This window comes from Oreochromis niloticus, linkage group LG16 (genome assembly GCF_001858045.2).
Source record: "Oreochromis niloticus isolate F11D_XX linkage group LG16, O_niloticus_UMD_NMBU, whole genome shotgun sequence".
Lineage (NCBI taxonomy): Eukaryota > Metazoa > Chordata > Actinopteri > Cichliformes > Cichlidae > Oreochromis > Oreochromis niloticus.
Window position 1 is genome coordinate 9,765,978 of NC_031987.2, and position 18,901 is coordinate 9,784,878.

Here is an 18,901-nt window from a genome sequence, read left to right on the forward strand (position 1 = left end):
TGATACATGTCTATATCATCTCCACCAGCCTTTTTTCTCCTTTTCCAGGCCCCCAACTTCTGTTGTCTGCCATCTGAAGCTCCCGGGAGCCTTTTAACTGAGTGCATATGCCTCTGCTTTACGACTCGCCACCTCCAAACATAATAGCTTTGGAAGTAAGCCCCTTCTTTATGGCTGCAGGTCTGGTGCGGTGATTATGGCGGTGCCTGGGTTAATTTGGCTGGAGGGGTTGTGAGCTGTACCAGCAAAGAGTCGTGATTGGCAACATATTGGCAGCAGTGTAGCTGACATGCAGGAAATGTGTGTGTGTGTTAGGTCACTATGCACGTGCTTAGGTGAGCCGTGATGGGTCTATTATGAGTTTCCAGCCTCTCACACCTCTGATGATGCCTGTTGTAAGTTGTAATTGAACACACCCAACTCAGCTCTCCGTCCCCTCACACTGGGACCAGCACCTGTTGGTCCCCACCAGTGATTTGTCTCCGCCTTATGTGGGAATGGGAGTTGCATGCCTCAGAAATGTAAAAGAAATAAATACACATCAGTATGTGTGGAAAAACAAATTGCCTTCTTTAAGTTCATGGGAAAGTAGTGAACCCCGTCATTTTCTTGTGCTCTTTTTGACAAGAATGAGAAAACAGCGCAAGAAACAGGTCTAGCAGGAGGCCATGAACTCTACCTTTGTGAGTCAGCCTTGTTCTTTTTTAATGGGATTCTGAAATCAATTTGTTCAAATTGCCTCTATTTAACTTGCCCGAGTACAGCGGCTGAAAGAGATTCCTATCAGAGTAATTACTGAGAATGATTAGGCCCCGATTCATTATGCATAAGAGGATGCGAATGTTAAATAGGGGAGCTGTGTGTGAGAGAGATGCAGGAGATAGGGTTTAGCTTAGCATAGCTGTGACCTCCACTAGAATGCCCGCGGCTCAGCATTTCCTCGAACATGGTCCAGGATAACTGCTGGTTTCTATTGAGGCCGCGCATAGTTTTTACACAAGGAATTTACACATTAAAGGCACTCAACATGAAATCCCAAAAACTGTTGTTATTAATGACACCTGCACCCATTTAGCCCAGATAGGCATACATGAAGCCATAGACCATCAATCAAAGATAGGGGTTTGGAGCTAGAAGTAAACAAATTGGGACAATATGGGTGGAGTGTTAGATACCGCTAGGAAGCTTGGGTGTATTCAGTGTTCTGTAACATTTATTTTTCCTGCAAAGCCTGAAATTTTTTACATTTGAGTGTATGTGGATCCGGTCACTTTAGGAACGAGTATATATTAGGGGAATGTCAGTTTTGTCATTTCCTCACAGTCTTCATTTTGCTGTCCATTTTGCAAGCAGTTAATTTATTGGTGGCAAAAAAGTCAAATATCAAAAGGCAAAATTGGTGACATTTCTGCATTTGTGTTTCTTGTTGTCCGTCTCCAGTATCCCGTTTTTCCAGCCCAAGGTTGACACCCCGGCTCAGCAGAAAAAGGGCACTGTCCATCTCGCCACTGTCAGATGCTAGCATTGACCTGCAGACCATGATTCGTACCTCACCCAACTCCCTGGTGGCCTACATCAACAATTCACGCTCCAGTTCAGCCGCTAGCAGCTCCTATGGGCACCTTTCAGTCGGAGGAATCAGGTATAATTGCAGTTCTTACAAGAAAACTGTATGAACATTTACTGGCATATTTATAGTTTCCAGCAACTGTAGTCTGCAGGCGTCTGTTGATTCAGATCTACCACAGTTATTAATTAGTCACACTTTTAAAAATCACCATTCTTTTTCTTAAAATATCCATTATAATCAAGTTCCTTTTTTGGGTGGCTAGTAAATGTATATATTTTCTATTCACAGCTATTAAAAACAAATGGAGCGAATTTATCGTATTCATACTGTTACAACAAACCAGTAGATATGCAGGGTGGCTTCAAGTTAAGCAGGATTGCTTTGAAGAAAAGATGGCACATTGTTCTCCAAAAAATATTTAAAATACATCAGTGAGCATTTTACAACCATCACTTAAAGTGTAAGGTTGCACTGGAAGTAAAGGTGCAGTGTAAGTGGGGGCTTGTCCAGGATTTGGACTGAAACCACACAAAAAAACAATCCTGTAGTTGTTGACTTGGTCTTTATGAGGCATTTTAGACTTCAAAGATTCAGAGTAAAATCGACTTTCCTGCAGTGCCAGGTTACACTACATGGTCCTTGCTTTAAAGGAGCATGCTAGCTTATCTATTTTCAGTTGGTAGTGAGGGACAATGTGACCATGATTCCAGTTGCTTTAATGTTAGTAGACAAAAGTCTCCAGCCATGTTAGCCTTAAAATATCTTTTTTCCTCTCACCCCCTCACTCAGCCCGACATTCAGCTTCCCCCATCACATCAACCCCGTTGCCTACCAGCAGCTGTTGTCCCAGCAAAGGAGTCTCAACGCCTTTGGCCACACGCCTCCTCTCATTCAACAGTCGCCGTCTTCGTTCTCTGCTCGTCAACACCCCCTCACTGCATCACCTATGTCCTCCCACAACAGCACCAACTCTGAAGCAAACCAGGTAACATTCATGTCTATATATTTTAAAGTTATACCTCAGATTCCATTATACGGATATGTAAGCTTGGGATGAATACAGATTTTCTCTGATTACCAAATTTTCACTTTTTATGTCATGATTCTAATGTTTTGTGATCACTAAGTCACACAAACATTAATAGAATAAACAAAGTTTAAGTCTTAAGCAAAATCTTTATAACATTCACTGGACACTATCCCCTAGACAGTTGCCAGTCTTCCCAGGGAAGGGAAGTTCACCCTGAGCTCAGAATGTCCAATGCTCTGCAGCTACACCTCAGATTCTGCAGGCCTCAGTTGTTATGCTAATGTTCATGACAGTACAATTAGAAAAAGACTGAACAAATATGGCTTGTTTGGAATTTCTGGGCTGTACTTAGTTTTTACGCTGTTACTAATGCCACGGTCTCATTTTTCACATGTTGTTGTTCATCTAATGTTTTGTCTTTAAATAAATTTAAGACCTAATAAGGAGCAAATGATTATTTTTATTTTGTCCTGATACATAAAACATTGCAAAGAGTTTAAGTGTCTCTTGAACTTGACCGTAGATAAAGTTAAGAGAAATTGTAAAATAATGCTTTGAAAAGAATTCTTCAAATGTAAGAGCATGCACATTTTAATTACACGTGAAAATAAAATGTAAAAAAAACAAACATAGCAACCATAACAAGTAAAATAAACCAAACACAAGTTGATATCTCTGCAACACGATACACAGACATCTTGGACATAATGTCCAAACTGCTGTTTCTTCACATTCTTTTGATATTTTTAGATAATTTTAGAAGCTATAAAACTCAAACAAATAATCCTAAAAAGAAGATAGTGAACCGAGACATACATTTGAGGAGCTGGAACAAAGCCTAATTGCATGAGTTATCATGAAGTATTTTTATAAATGATATCTCAGGTCAGAAAAATGTTTGAGGCTCCTTCCCAGTTCCATCTGTCTTACTTCCCACTGTCTCCTCTGCTCCACTTTATCAGCCCACTGTCAACACCGCAGCCCCTCGTAATGTAAACTTCCCACTTGGTGAATCACTCCATCTCACACTACACGCCACTGCCTCCAGCTCTGTTTCAGCACTGTGTCTGCTGGATCCAAGTGTGCTGGAGTGTACTGTATATTTGCACCTTTCTGCACACACTCACACACACAGCTTTATTTCTGTAGTGATCAGAACCATATTTCCCTCTTGGTTTCCAGCCAACTGAATGAATCATCGAGGCCCCTAGAACTGCACTGTAGTGTCTGGGTGGGATTAGAAGACCCCCCTCTCCATTGTTGGACCTCCTCCAACGAACCTCAATAAACACACACACACTCATATCTAACCTTTTTTTTTTTCTCCATTAGAGCTTTAACAGGCCTTCGTAGTCTTTGTCTTTTCAGAATCAGTCGGCAGATCAAAGCCCTCTCGTCGCCCCCGCATACACTCACATACTCCCCTAGCCCCGACCCTGCCTCCTCCCCCAATCTGTAGCGAGGGTAATAACTCCTCTTCTTTCATATTTCCTTGCGGCTTTGGCGATCATAAAGCAGTCTAAACTGTTTAGTCTCGGCGGCGGGTCCTAGTCTGACTTATGGACCGTGGTGCCTGGTGCAACCAGGACTCGTCACATCTCTTTGCAGCGGCACAGCGTAACTTTGTGACTCCCCTTCTCTGCTCCCTGTGGTGTGGAAAGCAGTAGAGTCTGGTGCTCAGCAGTTGGTTTAATTAAAAGGTGAGGGAGTGGGAGGATTAATAGTCCACAAATGAATGAATGGTTAGGGATGGTTTGTATTACGAGTAATGGACTGGTTGGCTGATAAATTATGAATGAGATATTTCCAGTGTCAAGGGATGGTTGAATATTTAAAGAGACAAACTCAAAATTTTAAAATCAAAAGCTATAAAAACAAGGATTTGGGATTGGGTTTTTTGTTTTGGTTTGGTTTTTTTAGGCCATGACTTCTGAAATGAAACATTGCTGCTGAGTTTATTTTATTTATTAATGTATTTTTGAGCCCCAAAAAGTAAGTTCCATTATAGTCAAGAGAAGGCAAACATCAAAATATCAAAAGCTTGATGTAAACTGGGCATTTAGATTGACAAGCAAAACTAGTGGCCCAAGGATAAACATGTAAATATAATTTCTGGGTGTACTGTCCCTTTAAGAACAATTATTCTAACAAATTTTCCTTAATAAAAAGAAATATAGGAAATAACAACCAGTTAAAAACACATGCCTCTGTCCCTTCATGTCTTTCAGAACGCCAGTGGAGATCCAGCAGTCAGCAGCACTGTCAACCCACTGACCACGAAGAGGTCAAAGGTGAAGACCGAAGCAGAGGGTCCACTGCCCATTTCACCTTCGTCTCAGGTGAGAAAATAGTAAGCTCCTTACAGTGGGAGAGTGATGGACTTTAAAGTTAGGTTGCTAATTAGTCTCTAATTGATTATAAGTAATGAATAAAAATGCAGCTTTAATCTGTTACAAGAGGTGTGTTTTTTACAACTCTTCCTCTGTAATAAAGAAGTTGATAAGATAAGAGAAATGCAAAATAGTACAGAATGCTTCTTAATGACTAGTGAAAGCTGAAGTATTGTTTTGTTTTGGTTTTTGGTTTTTTAACTCATTTAAATTGGATGGATGTATTTGACATCTGAAATATCGTACACTTTATCTCCAGGACCACGGTGGGGGGATCCTGGACCTGAGTGAAGATCTGGATAAAGATGAGTGCAAACAAGAGCCAGAGGCCATCTATGAAACCAACTGCCACTGGGATGGCTGCTCCAAAGAATATGATACCCAGGACCAACTTGTTCATGTGAGTCTGTATGGCTTAGTTTTTGAATTCTCAGCTGGATTTTTATGTTTGTTTGTTTGAGGATATAACTCCAGCGATTCCCATAGGATTAGATTATATTGCAGTGGTGGACGGGGACGTGCAAGCTTTCTTAAATAGATTAATAAGTAATATTGACTTCGGGAACCAGCCCTGTAGCCTCAGTCAGTTTAAACCAGTTGCACGTGCTGCAGATTCTGGACTGCTCATCCAGGAACAGATTTTAAAAGCAGAACAGGAACTCCAAAGATGGAGTTAGAGTCTGTCCCAATACGAGACATCACAGATCGACCTTGCTAGCAGTAATCAAAATCAAAATAAAAGCATGGGGCTTGTCTATGAATTTAAAATATATTCAAAAACGGTTGAGCGTTGCAAAGAAAAAAAAATACTTAGTTAACGTTGGGAAACACCAAAACTGCTAAACTAGAAATTCCCTTAAAAAAAATACATACTACCCTGCTTCATGCCTGGTGGTTGTTAGGGTTCTATGTTGTGTTGATCATTATATTGTCAGTATCTGCTGTTTTGCTTGCAGTGACAGTGGAAAGGTTACTGTTGTTGTGTAAAAACTTAAAAGTTCAGATTCCTCTTCTGCTCCTAATTAAATCCATGCTGATTGGGTCCACTCAGAAAGCTGAGTAGTGACCGGTCTCTTTCTGTTGGTTTGACACGCGTAATGTTAATGAGCTTGCTGGCTCTCGCCAAATTCAAGCCCAAGCCCTGCAGCTGTGCCCACCCCTCCACAAGCCCAGAGACCCCTAACCCCTAACCTCTTACTCCTAGCAACACCCCCAACCCTCGAAGCCCAGAGGGCCGGCCATAAATCCATCGTCATGCCAGCAACTCTGGGGTTATGCACCCTCGCTTTTTCCAGGCCAACTTCTCTTTCTGCTCTACACTTTCTGACTGGCAGTGAGTCACCTCTGAGTAGCAGTAGGAGGGTCATATGTGAAATCCATAGACCCACAGACCAATGGGAAGAGGTGGACAGGTCGCTATAAGCTGCTACAAGTCAGGACCAGAGTTACCTTTCAGAACTTTACAAACTCTGCGGACCAGTAGAGGACTGTGCTGATAAACAGTGCCAAAGCCTTTATGTTCCTGTTTTCTATAAAGTATAAAATACATGGGTGTGATCTCTAACACCACCTCTCTGAGCACATCTGGGGTTTCACATGAGGTTCAAACATCATCAGCAAAAAGAGACCAAAACAAACACACACACGCCACACACACACCTGTGGGTTTCTTGTGGTTTCTGTTTGACCAGAGTAATCCTGTTTCAAGAGCCTCCAAATTACGGATTCACAGTAGTGTGTAACCTGAAAATAGAGACCTCTGCGTGGGCCACACACTTTTTTCCATTCCTCCTCCTCTTCCTCCTTCCTCCCAGAATAGCCCTCAGTAGAATTGCTAACCACAGACCTTTTCTGCTGGTGAAGAAGTGGCCACATAAGTGGAGCATTGTAGGCTTGGATGTCCTCAGGAAATGAGGTGGTTCCTCTGGGTGTGTGGATATTCGAATGCGGTGGACGGGACAAGTGTTTTGAAATGTGTCTGTTCAGAGAAATCATGTTTGACTGCAGCAGGAGTCGTTTGACTAAATGTGTTGTAGCTGAGGACATTTTGCCTTGAAGTGCTCTAGGCTGTATGTGTGTTGGACTCTAGCATTCCATTCTTTTTTCTCTTCATGCATTTGATAATTTAAGCTAAGTACTGCCTAATTTCTCTGAAGACTTTCTGCATATTTAAAGTCCAAGTTAAAACGTCACACAGAAACTGTTTCCCTTGACCTCCTGATCCATGAAAATGAAGGAAATGAATGAATACAGTCACAAATCATCTTCTTGATCACTTTTTACGAGGATCCGGTGAAGTTCCTTTTCTGAGAGAAATGTGAACACAAACACAGCCTGAAAAAACACACACACACACATACACACACAGCCTTCGTAGCTTTTGTCTCCTATTGACAAAGGCATAATAACTGTCAGCTATAATGGATTGCAGAGTGATGTCAGTGAGTCAAGCATGCATGGACACATGAGGCGGGAGCCTATTCTGGTGGGAAAATAACAAGAATTTGCTGACTCTTCTTTAGCATCTTGTTACATTATTTTCATCTTTAGGGAAAAGTATCATAGAACTGTAACAATTGACTGGAATCAATCTGTATCTACAGCATATCAACAACGACCACATCCACGGTGAGAAGAAGGAGTTTGTGTGTCGCTGGGAGGAGTGTTCACGGGAGCAAAAGCCCTTCAAGGCACAGTACATGCTGGTGGTCCATATGAGGCGACACACGGGGGAGAAGCCCCATAAGTGCACGGTAAGCCCCTCGTATTCTTGGTAACCTGCTGACTCGTATCACGAGCCATCATCTCCCATAATGCAGCCAGCACCATTTTGCAGCCCGGATAGTTGGTGACATCACATATACATTATTAGACATGATTTAATTTAGATAAATAACCTGAAGTATTACATAGAAAACCTAACGATCCACTATAAGCAGCAAAAGGCAACAGGGGGGAAGAAGAACTCCTTTCATAACATATATGGCATAGGTTATGGCACCCACCTGTTAAGCAATGATGTATTAACCCTGTTTCCAAAACCAAAAACCTAGGTGTGATCTGCAAATATGCTTTTTAACAATGTGTGTGTGCATGAAAATGAGAAGGCAGACACAAAAGAGAGGAGTTGAGATGTTGCGACAAACTGAAGTAAACTTGGGCCCGGCTTGTTAGGCACAGTGTGTGCAGGCCAGTGTGGGAGTGGTGAATCTAAGTCTCCTCTCAGATTCACTAAAGTTCCTGCAGAGCCACAGCAGACATGATACAACTAGTTATACACACTGACTTTAATTCTCACAGTTGGTTCATTGATCTGTGTAAAAACACTGGAGAGGCCCTTTAACCTTCTTGTTAACATGTTAACCAACTAGTTGAAGTTGGAATTTATTCCGCCGCTTTAGCAGTCAAAGAATGTCAGCCCTTTAGTGCGTCAGTTTCGCCTGTGGAAAAAACTGCCTTACAAAAAAAACTTGATATGGTTTTCTTTGTGCGTACCACCACTATATTTCCCGTGTTTGATAAATCATGGGCTTTCATTGAAGCCTTCATTTGCTGTGTGAAGATCAAATTGAGGGGCCTGTTTGCTTGGCTTCAAAGCTCACTCGCGGCCTCTCATGAATGTATTAAAACAGATGACTTGTGAAGGATAAAGTTAAGAAAGCTGATTGACAGTGTGGGTGTGTAATTAAAATTTGCAGACAAGCAGGGGGCCATGGGTCCTTATTAAGACCAAGCTGTATATTCTGCACACAAATCCCACATGCATCTTCTCCTAACTCCCCTTTAGTCTTTTCTTTTTAAGGATGAGTCTTCGGACTTTTTCATCCCCTTTCTGGGTTGCTCTAATTTGATTCTCTTTTAATTTCAGAGCCAATTACACTCACAATGACTGCTCAGAAGGAATACCAAATTATAGCTTGTACAGTATAAGTGAATACAAAGGCTAAACACAGACTTCTCTTTGTCTCAACAAAGTGCACCAGACAAAGAGCTCTACCACACCTCACACTTAGTTTGGATATTTTATGTAATAGCCCTTTTTTTACCGAAGTGTAGCAGAGCTTTGCTTTTGTGTGGCACACCACAGTAGGTGGGCAATAGTCCAAGAGTAAATTACATTTAAAAACTGGAACAAAAAGAGCTTTTTCGTGTTGTTTTTGTTGTTGTGTTCCAGCTCTTTTCTCTGGCCAGCTGCAGACAAAACAACAGCACTCAAGCATCAATCTCGTTGTCCGTCTGTCCCATTGTCTGTCTCTCTGCAGTTTGAGGGCTGTTCTAAAGCTTACTCCCGCCTGGAGAATCTCAAGACCCATCTCAGGTCCCACACTGGGGAGAAACCCTATGTATGTGAGCACGAAGGCTGCAACAAGGCCTTCTCAAATGCCTCAGACCGAGCGAAGCACCAGAACCGCACACACTCCAATGAGGTAAGTTCACACATGGATCTCATCTGAGCAGCTGGAAAGGTCAGCTAAGATTTAGATTTGCCACAGTAAAAATCATGTTGAATCCATCTTGGCAGAAACCATATGTGTGTAAAATTCCGGGCTGTACCAAGCGCTACACGGACCCAAGCTCTCTCAGGAAGCACGTCAAGACGGTCCACGGACCCGAAGCTCACGTGACCAAGAAACAACGAAGCGACGCTCCCCCGAGGCTACAGCCGCCCAAAGGCAATGGGGAGAACGAGGCAAACTCCAAGCACGGTGCAAGAGCCGTAGACAGCAAGGTCGAGGCCAACAGCACCTCTAGGGGAGGGGAAGACTGCCTACAAGTCAAATCTATTAAGACAGAGAACTCTATGGTGAGTCCTGTTTATCGGTTACACGACACAATGGCTCTGGGGGAGCTTTAAAACTGGGAAACAACAGTTATCTTACATTTTTACTAACATTGTTAGTGAGAGGTTCCCTGCTGGAACTGCATGCGTCCTTTCAAACTCACTCTCTGTTTGTTGTCTGAACCTGCTTCTCTCTTTCCTTTGAAACCCTGCTAATGGACAGACTTCACTGAGGTGAGCACGCAGCCTGTTTCAATGTCTTTTTTTTCCAAATTCCTGTATGGTGGAAATGTATCTGGATTGCATGATCATCCATGTTCATACATTTTCTTGCTCCTTTGCATGTGAGACAGTCTTACGCTGCCATTACATTGGATTTTTATATCTACAAGATCAATATTCAACCAACGATAAAAGTCATTGTCACATTAATACTGAAAGGCAGGGACTTGTGTAGCATGTGTGCTGCTCACAGAACTTTTCTATTATCCACTTGTTTTCTTAAATAAATCAACCTCCTTTATAATTCACGAGAGTATGAAGCTATAGGGCTACATTAGTTATTACAAAACACCATCACAATCAGAATTTTTTAACTGTGGTAATTATTTAATATTGAAGAATATCTAATGGGATTTTTTTTAACTTGGCACAAGGCTGTGTTTTTTTATCTTTCTTTCATTTATATTCATTTTTAAATTTCACTTTTTAATCATTTTTATTTTCTTTTTCATTTACTCAAACAGCAAAGTGAATATTTCTATGATCTACTAACCTCTTGGATTTGGATTCATGACACTTTCGTCTGTCCTCCTCCAGACGTATCAGTCCAGTCCTGGTGGCCACTCGTCATGTAGCAGCGAGCCATCGCCTCTCAGCAGCGCCAACAACAACGACAGTGGGGTAGAGATGGCCGTGCACAGCGGGGGCAGCTTCGGGGACCTCAGCGCACAGGACGAGTGCCCCATGGTTGACTCCACTGTTCCCACTGGGGGCCAGCAGGCTGGGATGGGGCTTCAGTTGAGGAAAGCCATGGGTCACGGTGGTGCAGTCACCATCAAGCTGGAAAACATCAAGAAGGAAAGGCTGAAGACGGTGAGGGACCCCTGCCCCTGGGTTAACTCTGCGCCACAGCCGCTGCAGGGCCAACGCATTAGCATGAAGCTGCCTCCCATACCTGCAGTTGGTAAGGACTACATGTTGCAGAAACATGTCATATTGGGCTTTACTGTCATAGACTGTGAAGATGGAGATGGAGATGGAATGAACCATTTATACCCATCTTGAAGCCTAAGCTTTAGCTATATGTACTGCTTAGTTTTTTAAAATAAGTGATCATATTTCAATTAAAGGTTGGAGCAGTAAGCTAATGCTAGCACTAATAAGGAACATCCAAAGACTTGTCTGTCACACAGAAACCTTCTAATAAATGCTCAGTACATTCCAATAAAATCCCAGAATTTTACTACTCAAACTGGAGCACAGACTTCTTGGACAGTCTGTCAGTACAGTTAACTACACAACAGCCGTATTATGTGTTCCAAAAGTGATGGTGAGTTTAACCAGGTGAGGTAAAGCCTTGCAGACAGCTAGGAGCTACAGCTCCCTGTACATGTAACAAAGCAGGCTCTAGCTTTCAGTCCCTGTACAGTCGTTATGAGGGTGGACATAAAGACGATCGTTGCTCAAGAGTTGGGAGTTCTACTTGTAATCGGAAGGTTGCCGGTTCAAGCCCCGGCTTGGACAGTCTCAGCCGTTGTGTCCTTGGGCAAGACACTTCACCCGTTGCCTACTGGTGGTGGTCAGAGGGCCCGGCAGCCTCTGTCAGTGCGCCCCAGGGCAGCTGTGGCTACAATGTAGCTTGTGTGAATGGGTGGATGACTGGTTGTGTAAAGCGTTTTGGGGTCCTTAGGGACTAGTAAAAGCGCTATACAAATACAGGCCAGGCCAAAGACCAAAGACAGCGATACTGAGAAATGCTTCCTCTGTAATTATAAACTCATGTGTATATATAATGTTATAATATAATAATATTTATTCTAATCTTTCTATCTGCCAGGGTCCCTGCTGGAGACCTCCAACATGAGTAACTTAAGTGGTTCGTACCCTCCCCAACGCATGGATGACCTGTCGTCATGTGAAGTGACGCTATTGAACCAGCTGAACGAGCGCCGTGACAGCACCACCAGCACCATCAGCTCTGCTTACACCCTAAGTCGGCGCTCCTCTGGTATTTCACCGTGCTATTCCAGCCGTCGCTCCAGTGGGACATCCCAGTTTGGCGCTAATCGCCACAACAATATCAGTTCAGCTGACTCCTATGACCCAATCTCTACTGACCTGTCTCGTCGATCCAGTGAAGCCAGCCACTGCGGAGGTGGCGGTGTCAGTGGAGGAGGTGGAGCAGGCCTTCCAAGTCTTCTCAGTCTTACACCAGCACAACATTATCGGCTAAAGGCAAAGTATGCAGCTGCCATTGGTGGAGCACCACCTACTCCTCTTCCCAACATGGAACGAATGAGCCTAAGGACTCGTATGGCACTCTACAGCGACTCCCAGGAAGGCTCATCGCATCCCTTCCATCAGCCACCCTCTGGAACTGTACCAAGACGGTGCAGTGATATTGGATATGGCACGCAGAGCATGATGCCCCACGAAGTACCCACCAATCTGCCACGCCGTGCAAGTGATCCAGTGCGTCGTACAACACTGGACCCTCTCTCCCTTCCAAGGGTCCAGCGCTACAACAGCATGAGCAGCATGAACCCCATGAATGCTCCAACAGCTGCAGAACGTCACCAGACACTGGCTACACAGGGCTACACTCGCTCTGATGGAAGCCTGCAACGCTACCCATTCGCCCCCAGACCACCAAGCATTTCTGAGAATGTAGCCATGGAGAACATGGCGGTAGATGGAATGATGGTTGGGGGTGAGCAGGGTGGAGAGGATGATATGGTGCTTCCAGACGATGTGGTGCAGTACCTCAGGTCACAGAATTCTGGCCCCTCTACTCACAACTTGGGACAAACCGACTATAATTCAAACGGTCAGACTCAGGGCTACCAGACAGGCGTGGCTCCACCAGCATCATTTTTTGCGCAGAGGAGGATGGCCATGGTGGATACCATGATGGCTCAGTCCAATCAGGATGTGCAGTCCTGCCAGATGGGTCCGGGCAGTGCTCAGCAGCCTTTCGCAGCACCATCAGAAAACATGAACAAGAATAACATGCCAGTGCAGTGGAATGAGGTGAGTTCAGGGACAGTGGACACCACAGCCAAGCTTCCCAAACAGCAGCAGCATCCTCTCAGGGGGAACCTAGCTGTTGTGCAGCAGAGGCAGAACTTTGGGTCCTTCCAGACACAAGGTCAGGGCTTGAGCAACAACCAGCAAGTTGTGCCTATGAGTCAGAATATATCTATGCAGGGGTATGCAAACCACAGCAACCAGAGGCTGATAAACATCTCTCTGCAGCAGCATCCACAACAGAGACAATGCAACAGCATGAACTTTAGTGACCAAATGAGTCCTCAACAAGGGTTTGGCCAAGAAGCAATCCCAAGTTCTATATCTGGAAGCACTAGCATGAGACCTACACGCAACAGTATGGCAGATCAAGAGGTGCAAAGTTACAGATCAAGGACACAGACTGATGTGTATTCTTATGTCAGCCAAGTGGATCCTCAGCAAAATTACGGTATCTCCCAACAGCAGCATAATGTCCAAAATGGAGGCAGAGGAATGTTACAACCCAGGCCTCCCACAGAGCCCAGGTCTACTGCCAGACCACACGGAGGGTCTAGCATGACACAACCGAGCCGATTGCTCAAGTCATCGGATGTTAGCCCCAGTCAAGGTAATGACACCTCTGAGGCAAGCCCAAAGAGGCCCAGTGGGTCAGTAGCCCACAACAGCAACTCAGAAAATCCAAACTCTGCTGTGTTCTACACAGGTCAGATTCACATGTTTGAGCCACCTTCTGTCAGCTTTGATGCTCCCATGTCCCCATGTGCCAGTCAGGCTCCTTCCAGCAACAACACTTCTGCAGCCAACATGGCTTCACCAGGAGTCAACCAGGTCTCCAGCAGCACAGTGGATTCTTCCACCAGTGGATCTGGGGCCACAGAACACGCCCAGATCGACTTTGACACCATGCTCGATGACGGAGACCACTCAAGCCTAATGTCAGGCACCCTGAGTCCAGGCCTTCTGCAGAGCCTCTCTCAGAGTTCCTCACGTCTCACCACCCCCCGCAACTCTGTCACCCTCGCTTCTGTACCGGCAGGGATTGGCAACATGGCCATCGGTGACATGAACTCTATGCTCACAGCCCTGGCTGAGGAAAGCAAGTTCCTCAACATGATTAGCTGAGAGCAATCAAACACCTCATCATCCATCCATTCTTACCATGCCTATCAGGAATATAAGGACTATACAAGAAAGCACTGATTGTACAATGCAAAACTGGTCATTACATAAACTTTTTCTACACTGTTCATAGTAATATGCTTATCCTGTAATATTTGTTTCAGATTATATGTTACATTAAAAGGTTAATAGTAAATATAGATAGGGTTAAGGACCATTTTCTATCATTTGTTAAAAAGCCATACTTTTTAGCTACAAGTCTATGATAGCCCAGGGTATATAAACACATCAATTGCCATTCAGTATTTGCCAGCGTAATAGGCCTTTCAAAAGTGGTGCACTGATAGCAGTTCACATAGTGCCTTGATGAGGTCATCAAGTGTGAGAATCTGAATATGACACAAAAACCGAATTATCAGGAAATGGACACAATATGTGGATAGATTGTTATGTTTGTAGATGATACTGTATGGTACCTGCTCTAAGATATGTTACACACTTGATGTTTAAGCTAGAGCTGTCAAACAATTTATAAATGATAAATTCATTTTGTATTGACTTGAGTCAAATTGACTTACCTAAACGATAATAGGCAGTTGCAAAAACTGATTATGGAAGCGTGGAGCAGTGTCTTCAGCCCATGTTATGGTTCTCTACTACGACTAACTGGCAAACCTCACATAGGGTGTTCTGATTAAGTAGCTCTACCCTCTACATTTTCAACACATCTGCAAGTTGCTTTTAACCCACCCCAGTCCCAGCTTCTTGCTTCTAATGCTTTGTCTGACTTCATCAGTGTCATGCTCGGTGCCTGTTGCTGCTGCTCACATCCATGAAAGCGCGTAGATGGGAGGGTATGTTGAGCTACCATAGCACCAAATACAAATTACTGCATGTGGAAATAATGTTTTTGACTACAGTGGTCCAGAGTAAACTCACTTTAAAACATTATTAAAGAAGGGAATAGAAATAAATGGCTGCCTAAGGACTACAGTATCTTAGAGTCTAGATTATGTGGTATTATTGCGATAATGGGCCAGGCTGTATTATACCATACCATTCCCCTATCTCTGTGAGGATGAACAGAAAAAGAACAGGTTTTTTTTATGTTTGTTTGTTTGTAAGTGTGAAGTGTAGACCTGCAGGCCCAAATAAAATCACTAGCCAACTAGCTAACACATCCTTCCTGTTGACAGGAATGACTTATCAGGGGGCAGGGTCTAGCCCGCAGTCCTAATCTGACACAGTGACCAAATAAATTTAAAAAAAAAGTCTGAAGCCAAATTACACACCAGGGAGGGTCATGATTTTCAATAGTCATTAAATTATTTTTTCTTCTATCATTTTCTTTTCTTTTGTTAATCAGTTGGTTATGTGATCATTATTTCTCATAAACTATATTTTCCTTTGTCTTTACCAGAATCTGGGTAGATATAATACACTAATACTCCCAGAGGTCATAGTAATGTAGCCACAGTAGAAACTGTTTGCTGACAACCATTAAACAACAGAAACAGGTTAAATAAGTTATGAAAAAGGACAGAAGCATGTGTAGTGCAGCAAGGTTAGACGCTGCTGTACAAACAGGAGAAACATGCAAAGCCAAAGACAACCACAGAAATCACAAAATTTAAACAAAATAAATAAAAATGAGGTTTGGTGCAGATGTTATCAGCTAGCATGTTACTACATGTGTGTGCACTCATTCAAGTATTTGAGTCTGGGAGTCGAATAAGTTCCAGTAAATATCAGAGTATTTCTGCTCCCTAATAAATGCCAGTATTGAAAAAAAAAATAAACTGCCGTTGTAGTTCATATATGCACTTAACCATCCTGCAGCAGAGGAAATAAAAGCTGTGTTTGCTGGAACATGTCTTTATGTACTAATGTTTACCATCTGAAATGTTTTGAAATGTGTTACCAACATGTGTGTGTGTCATAAAATTTCACTGAATGCAGTTTACAAAGTGAACATATTTGACAGCCCTAGTTTAAACACATGGTTGTTAGGCATTGTGATCCACAGAACTGAAGTGCTTTCTGATCATAATCTGAGATTGTGAGGATGTGAAATGTGATTTCCTTTGCCCTCTGGATCAGAGACGTTCATTCTCCATGGTCCCATCTCACAAGGGTAAATGATTGAAAAGGACAAGGATATGCATCAGTGTTAGTCCATCAGGGCACATGAACCCCTGCGCATCTGATGAGGAGCTCTCTCTGAAAGAATATACAAGTACCTCTGTGTGTTCTCAGTAGAGATCCATCCCTAATTAACACATTCATACCCCCGTCACTGCACCCTGTCTCTCTCCTGGGTTCTCAATGAACTGCAGAGTCCAGGAAAGGACTCAGACTTTGATAATGAAATCCTGTTTTCGGACAGGATCGGCAAACTAGGTCTGCAAATTCCTCTGTTTTATTATGTTTGCTGAAATTGCTGAAAGTAGCCTTTTAAATGTTTGTGTGTATGCTACCATCCACTTTTACTATGCTTGGTATGTGTGTGTGTGTGTGCGTGCGTGTGTATATAGCTTTTGTACATTTCAAATAAACTATCTCCTCTTTTTCTGTTTAAATCCACTTGCTGTGTCTTCTTTGAAATCACATGATCTGTGTTCCCTGGAGACAGACCATAAAAGTGAGGCTACACTGCATATGAAATCTCATTTATTGTGTGTTTTCTCAGACTGTTGAGAAAAACTGAGACCAAACGCTATCACATATTCATCCATACAAGTTAATGAAAACAGTTATATCTTAAATTGAATACACAAACCAAATCACGCAGAACATAACTGAGATTATTTATACTAATGAAAGAAAGAGATAAGAGGAAGCTTTTTACCTTACCTACACAATATTAAAAAACATCATCTCATTACAGAGCAGTGTTCTGCTGGGAAATCCTGAATCATGGCATGTCTTTAGATATCAGTTCGATACATATAGGTCCCCAAATCACTGAGACACCACCCTAAAACCCACAAAATCTAAAGCATCTGTCCCACAGAACACCTTTGGAAGTTATGTGTACATGCCCTGATGGGTCAGAGGTGTTTTTGCTGACATACCAAGCAGCAGCTTCCCTGGCTGAAAAGTTGGTTATTGGACATTGACTGCAAACATGCCCACAGACTCCCATGTTAAATGTTCAAGTTTACATGTTTACAGCCTGATACAAATATGTTTTCCCCCTTCATAACAAGGGGGGTGGGTTTTTGATAGTTTTGCTACTTTCAGTGTCTTTAGTGATATCTAAAGACAGGATCAAGCGGGCAACAGGAACAATCAGTGACTTTAACCCAAAACTTACTTCATGATACAAAACGGAAGCAGTTAAACAACCACAAGGAGGTAGAAGAATTAAGGAACAAACAGGCAAAGAATACAGAGTGACCGAGAAACAGAGAACTGATTGGACGCAGGTAAAACTAATGAGGACGGGGCACACAATCACAAAGAAAGAAAAACACAGGCAAAGAAAAGAGGAAAAAATGCCCAAAGAAAGTCACTACCAAAAAACAGGAAGTGAATTTAAACAGTCTAACTCTGAAGTTAACTTCTCCTCAGATGGTCACAATCCAGGACCTGGGACGTAGTTGCTTTTAATTCTTACTGGAAACAAAACAGCATTTAAACCATGTTGATAACTATTTCCACCATGTAATTCCTTTAACCTGACTGGTTTTCAGGGTTACTTCCAGTCTACTTCACTATTTGCACACATCAACTATTTTCTGAGTTGCAAACCAGCAACTAAGTTTTCATTCAGTTTCTTTGCTTTCAGAAATCTTCATCGGTTAAATGCACCAAACCCAGAACCCATAGAGTCCAACTCTACAGCAAAACTAAACATGTTTACATGAGAAACCAAAGAATGTTGGAGGAGAATATTCTTTAATTCACCTGTTTAAAGTTTGTATAATTTTGACTGTTTTTTTATTAATCCTTTTTAATTCTTTTTATTTTGTAGTATTTAGTAGTATTGTAATTTGTCATCTTGTGTTTGTTTTACTTACTGTGCAGCGTTTTTATGTCTTTTATGTTTAAATGCTATATAAATAAACTGATTTGAATCGACTGAGTAGTAATCAGCAGGTAAGTCTGTCTAATAAAGCTAGCTGGTAAATTAGCACTCCACTCTCTCATCCAAAATGGTCACTTTTAGAAACAAAGAACCAACTTGGTCGAGCCAAAACTTTGTGAATGTGGAGTCCAAGACCGATGGGTAACATCACAGTGGCTATATGTACATAAAGCTATATATTTTATATAGTTTATGCTTCCAACTCAGTTTTCCAGTTATTCGACATCACACGAAAGCACAACGACACAGACAAACAGGAGATACAGACACAGCATAAAGGGAAAAACACTAAGAACATGAGAATGAAGCAGCTCAAGGACAGTCGTATTAAAGACAGTTGTATTAAACTCAAGGTTTCCACGTACTTCATCCATAAATTTTCTCTGGGCTTTGTTTAAAACTTTCACCAAGTAAAGAGAATGCTTGTGCAAATGTTCCTGCTTTCTGTCTTCGAAATTATTCTTCTTATGTTTCAGTTTAGGTTTCACCCTCTGTGTCAGGTTAAAAAAAACTCCTGAGGTTCTTCAGCATAAATATAACATCACAGTTAATGTGGTGTCAAATTAAACCAATTTTCCTTCACACTTGTTTCCTTTGCCTTTAAGTAAGGTGTCTTTAGACTGCTGTGTGATAGCTTCAGTGCATATGCTTCAATAATAAAGGAGCGGCA

General features: G+C 42.5%; 1 protein-coding gene across 1 annotated transcript in view; it reads left to right on the forward strand.

The window, feature by feature from the left end:
* Positions 1 to 16,720, forward strand: part of gli2a (GLI family zinc finger 2a) — an 82,131-nt gene extending 65,411 nt beyond the window's left edge. The window contains exons 6-14 of the mRNA XM_003445331.5: positions 1,441 to 1,642; positions 2,360 to 2,555; positions 4,829 to 4,939; positions 5,250 to 5,390; positions 7,594 to 7,743; positions 9,253 to 9,417; positions 9,513 to 9,794; positions 10,590 to 10,956; positions 11,830 to 16,720. Coding sequence (XP_003445379.1) covers positions 1,441 to 1,642; positions 2,360 to 2,555; positions 4,829 to 4,939; positions 5,250 to 5,390; positions 7,594 to 7,743; positions 9,253 to 9,417; positions 9,513 to 9,794; positions 10,590 to 10,956; positions 11,830 to 14,144 — 3,929 coding nt within the window. The 3' untranslated portion in view covers positions 14,145 to 16,720. The remainder of the gene's footprint in view (positions 1 to 1,440; positions 1,643 to 2,359; positions 2,556 to 4,828; positions 4,940 to 5,249; positions 5,391 to 7,593; positions 7,744 to 9,252; positions 9,418 to 9,512; positions 9,795 to 10,589; positions 10,957 to 11,829) is intronic.
* The last annotated feature ends 2,181 nt before the right edge of the window (positions 16,721 to 18,901 follow it).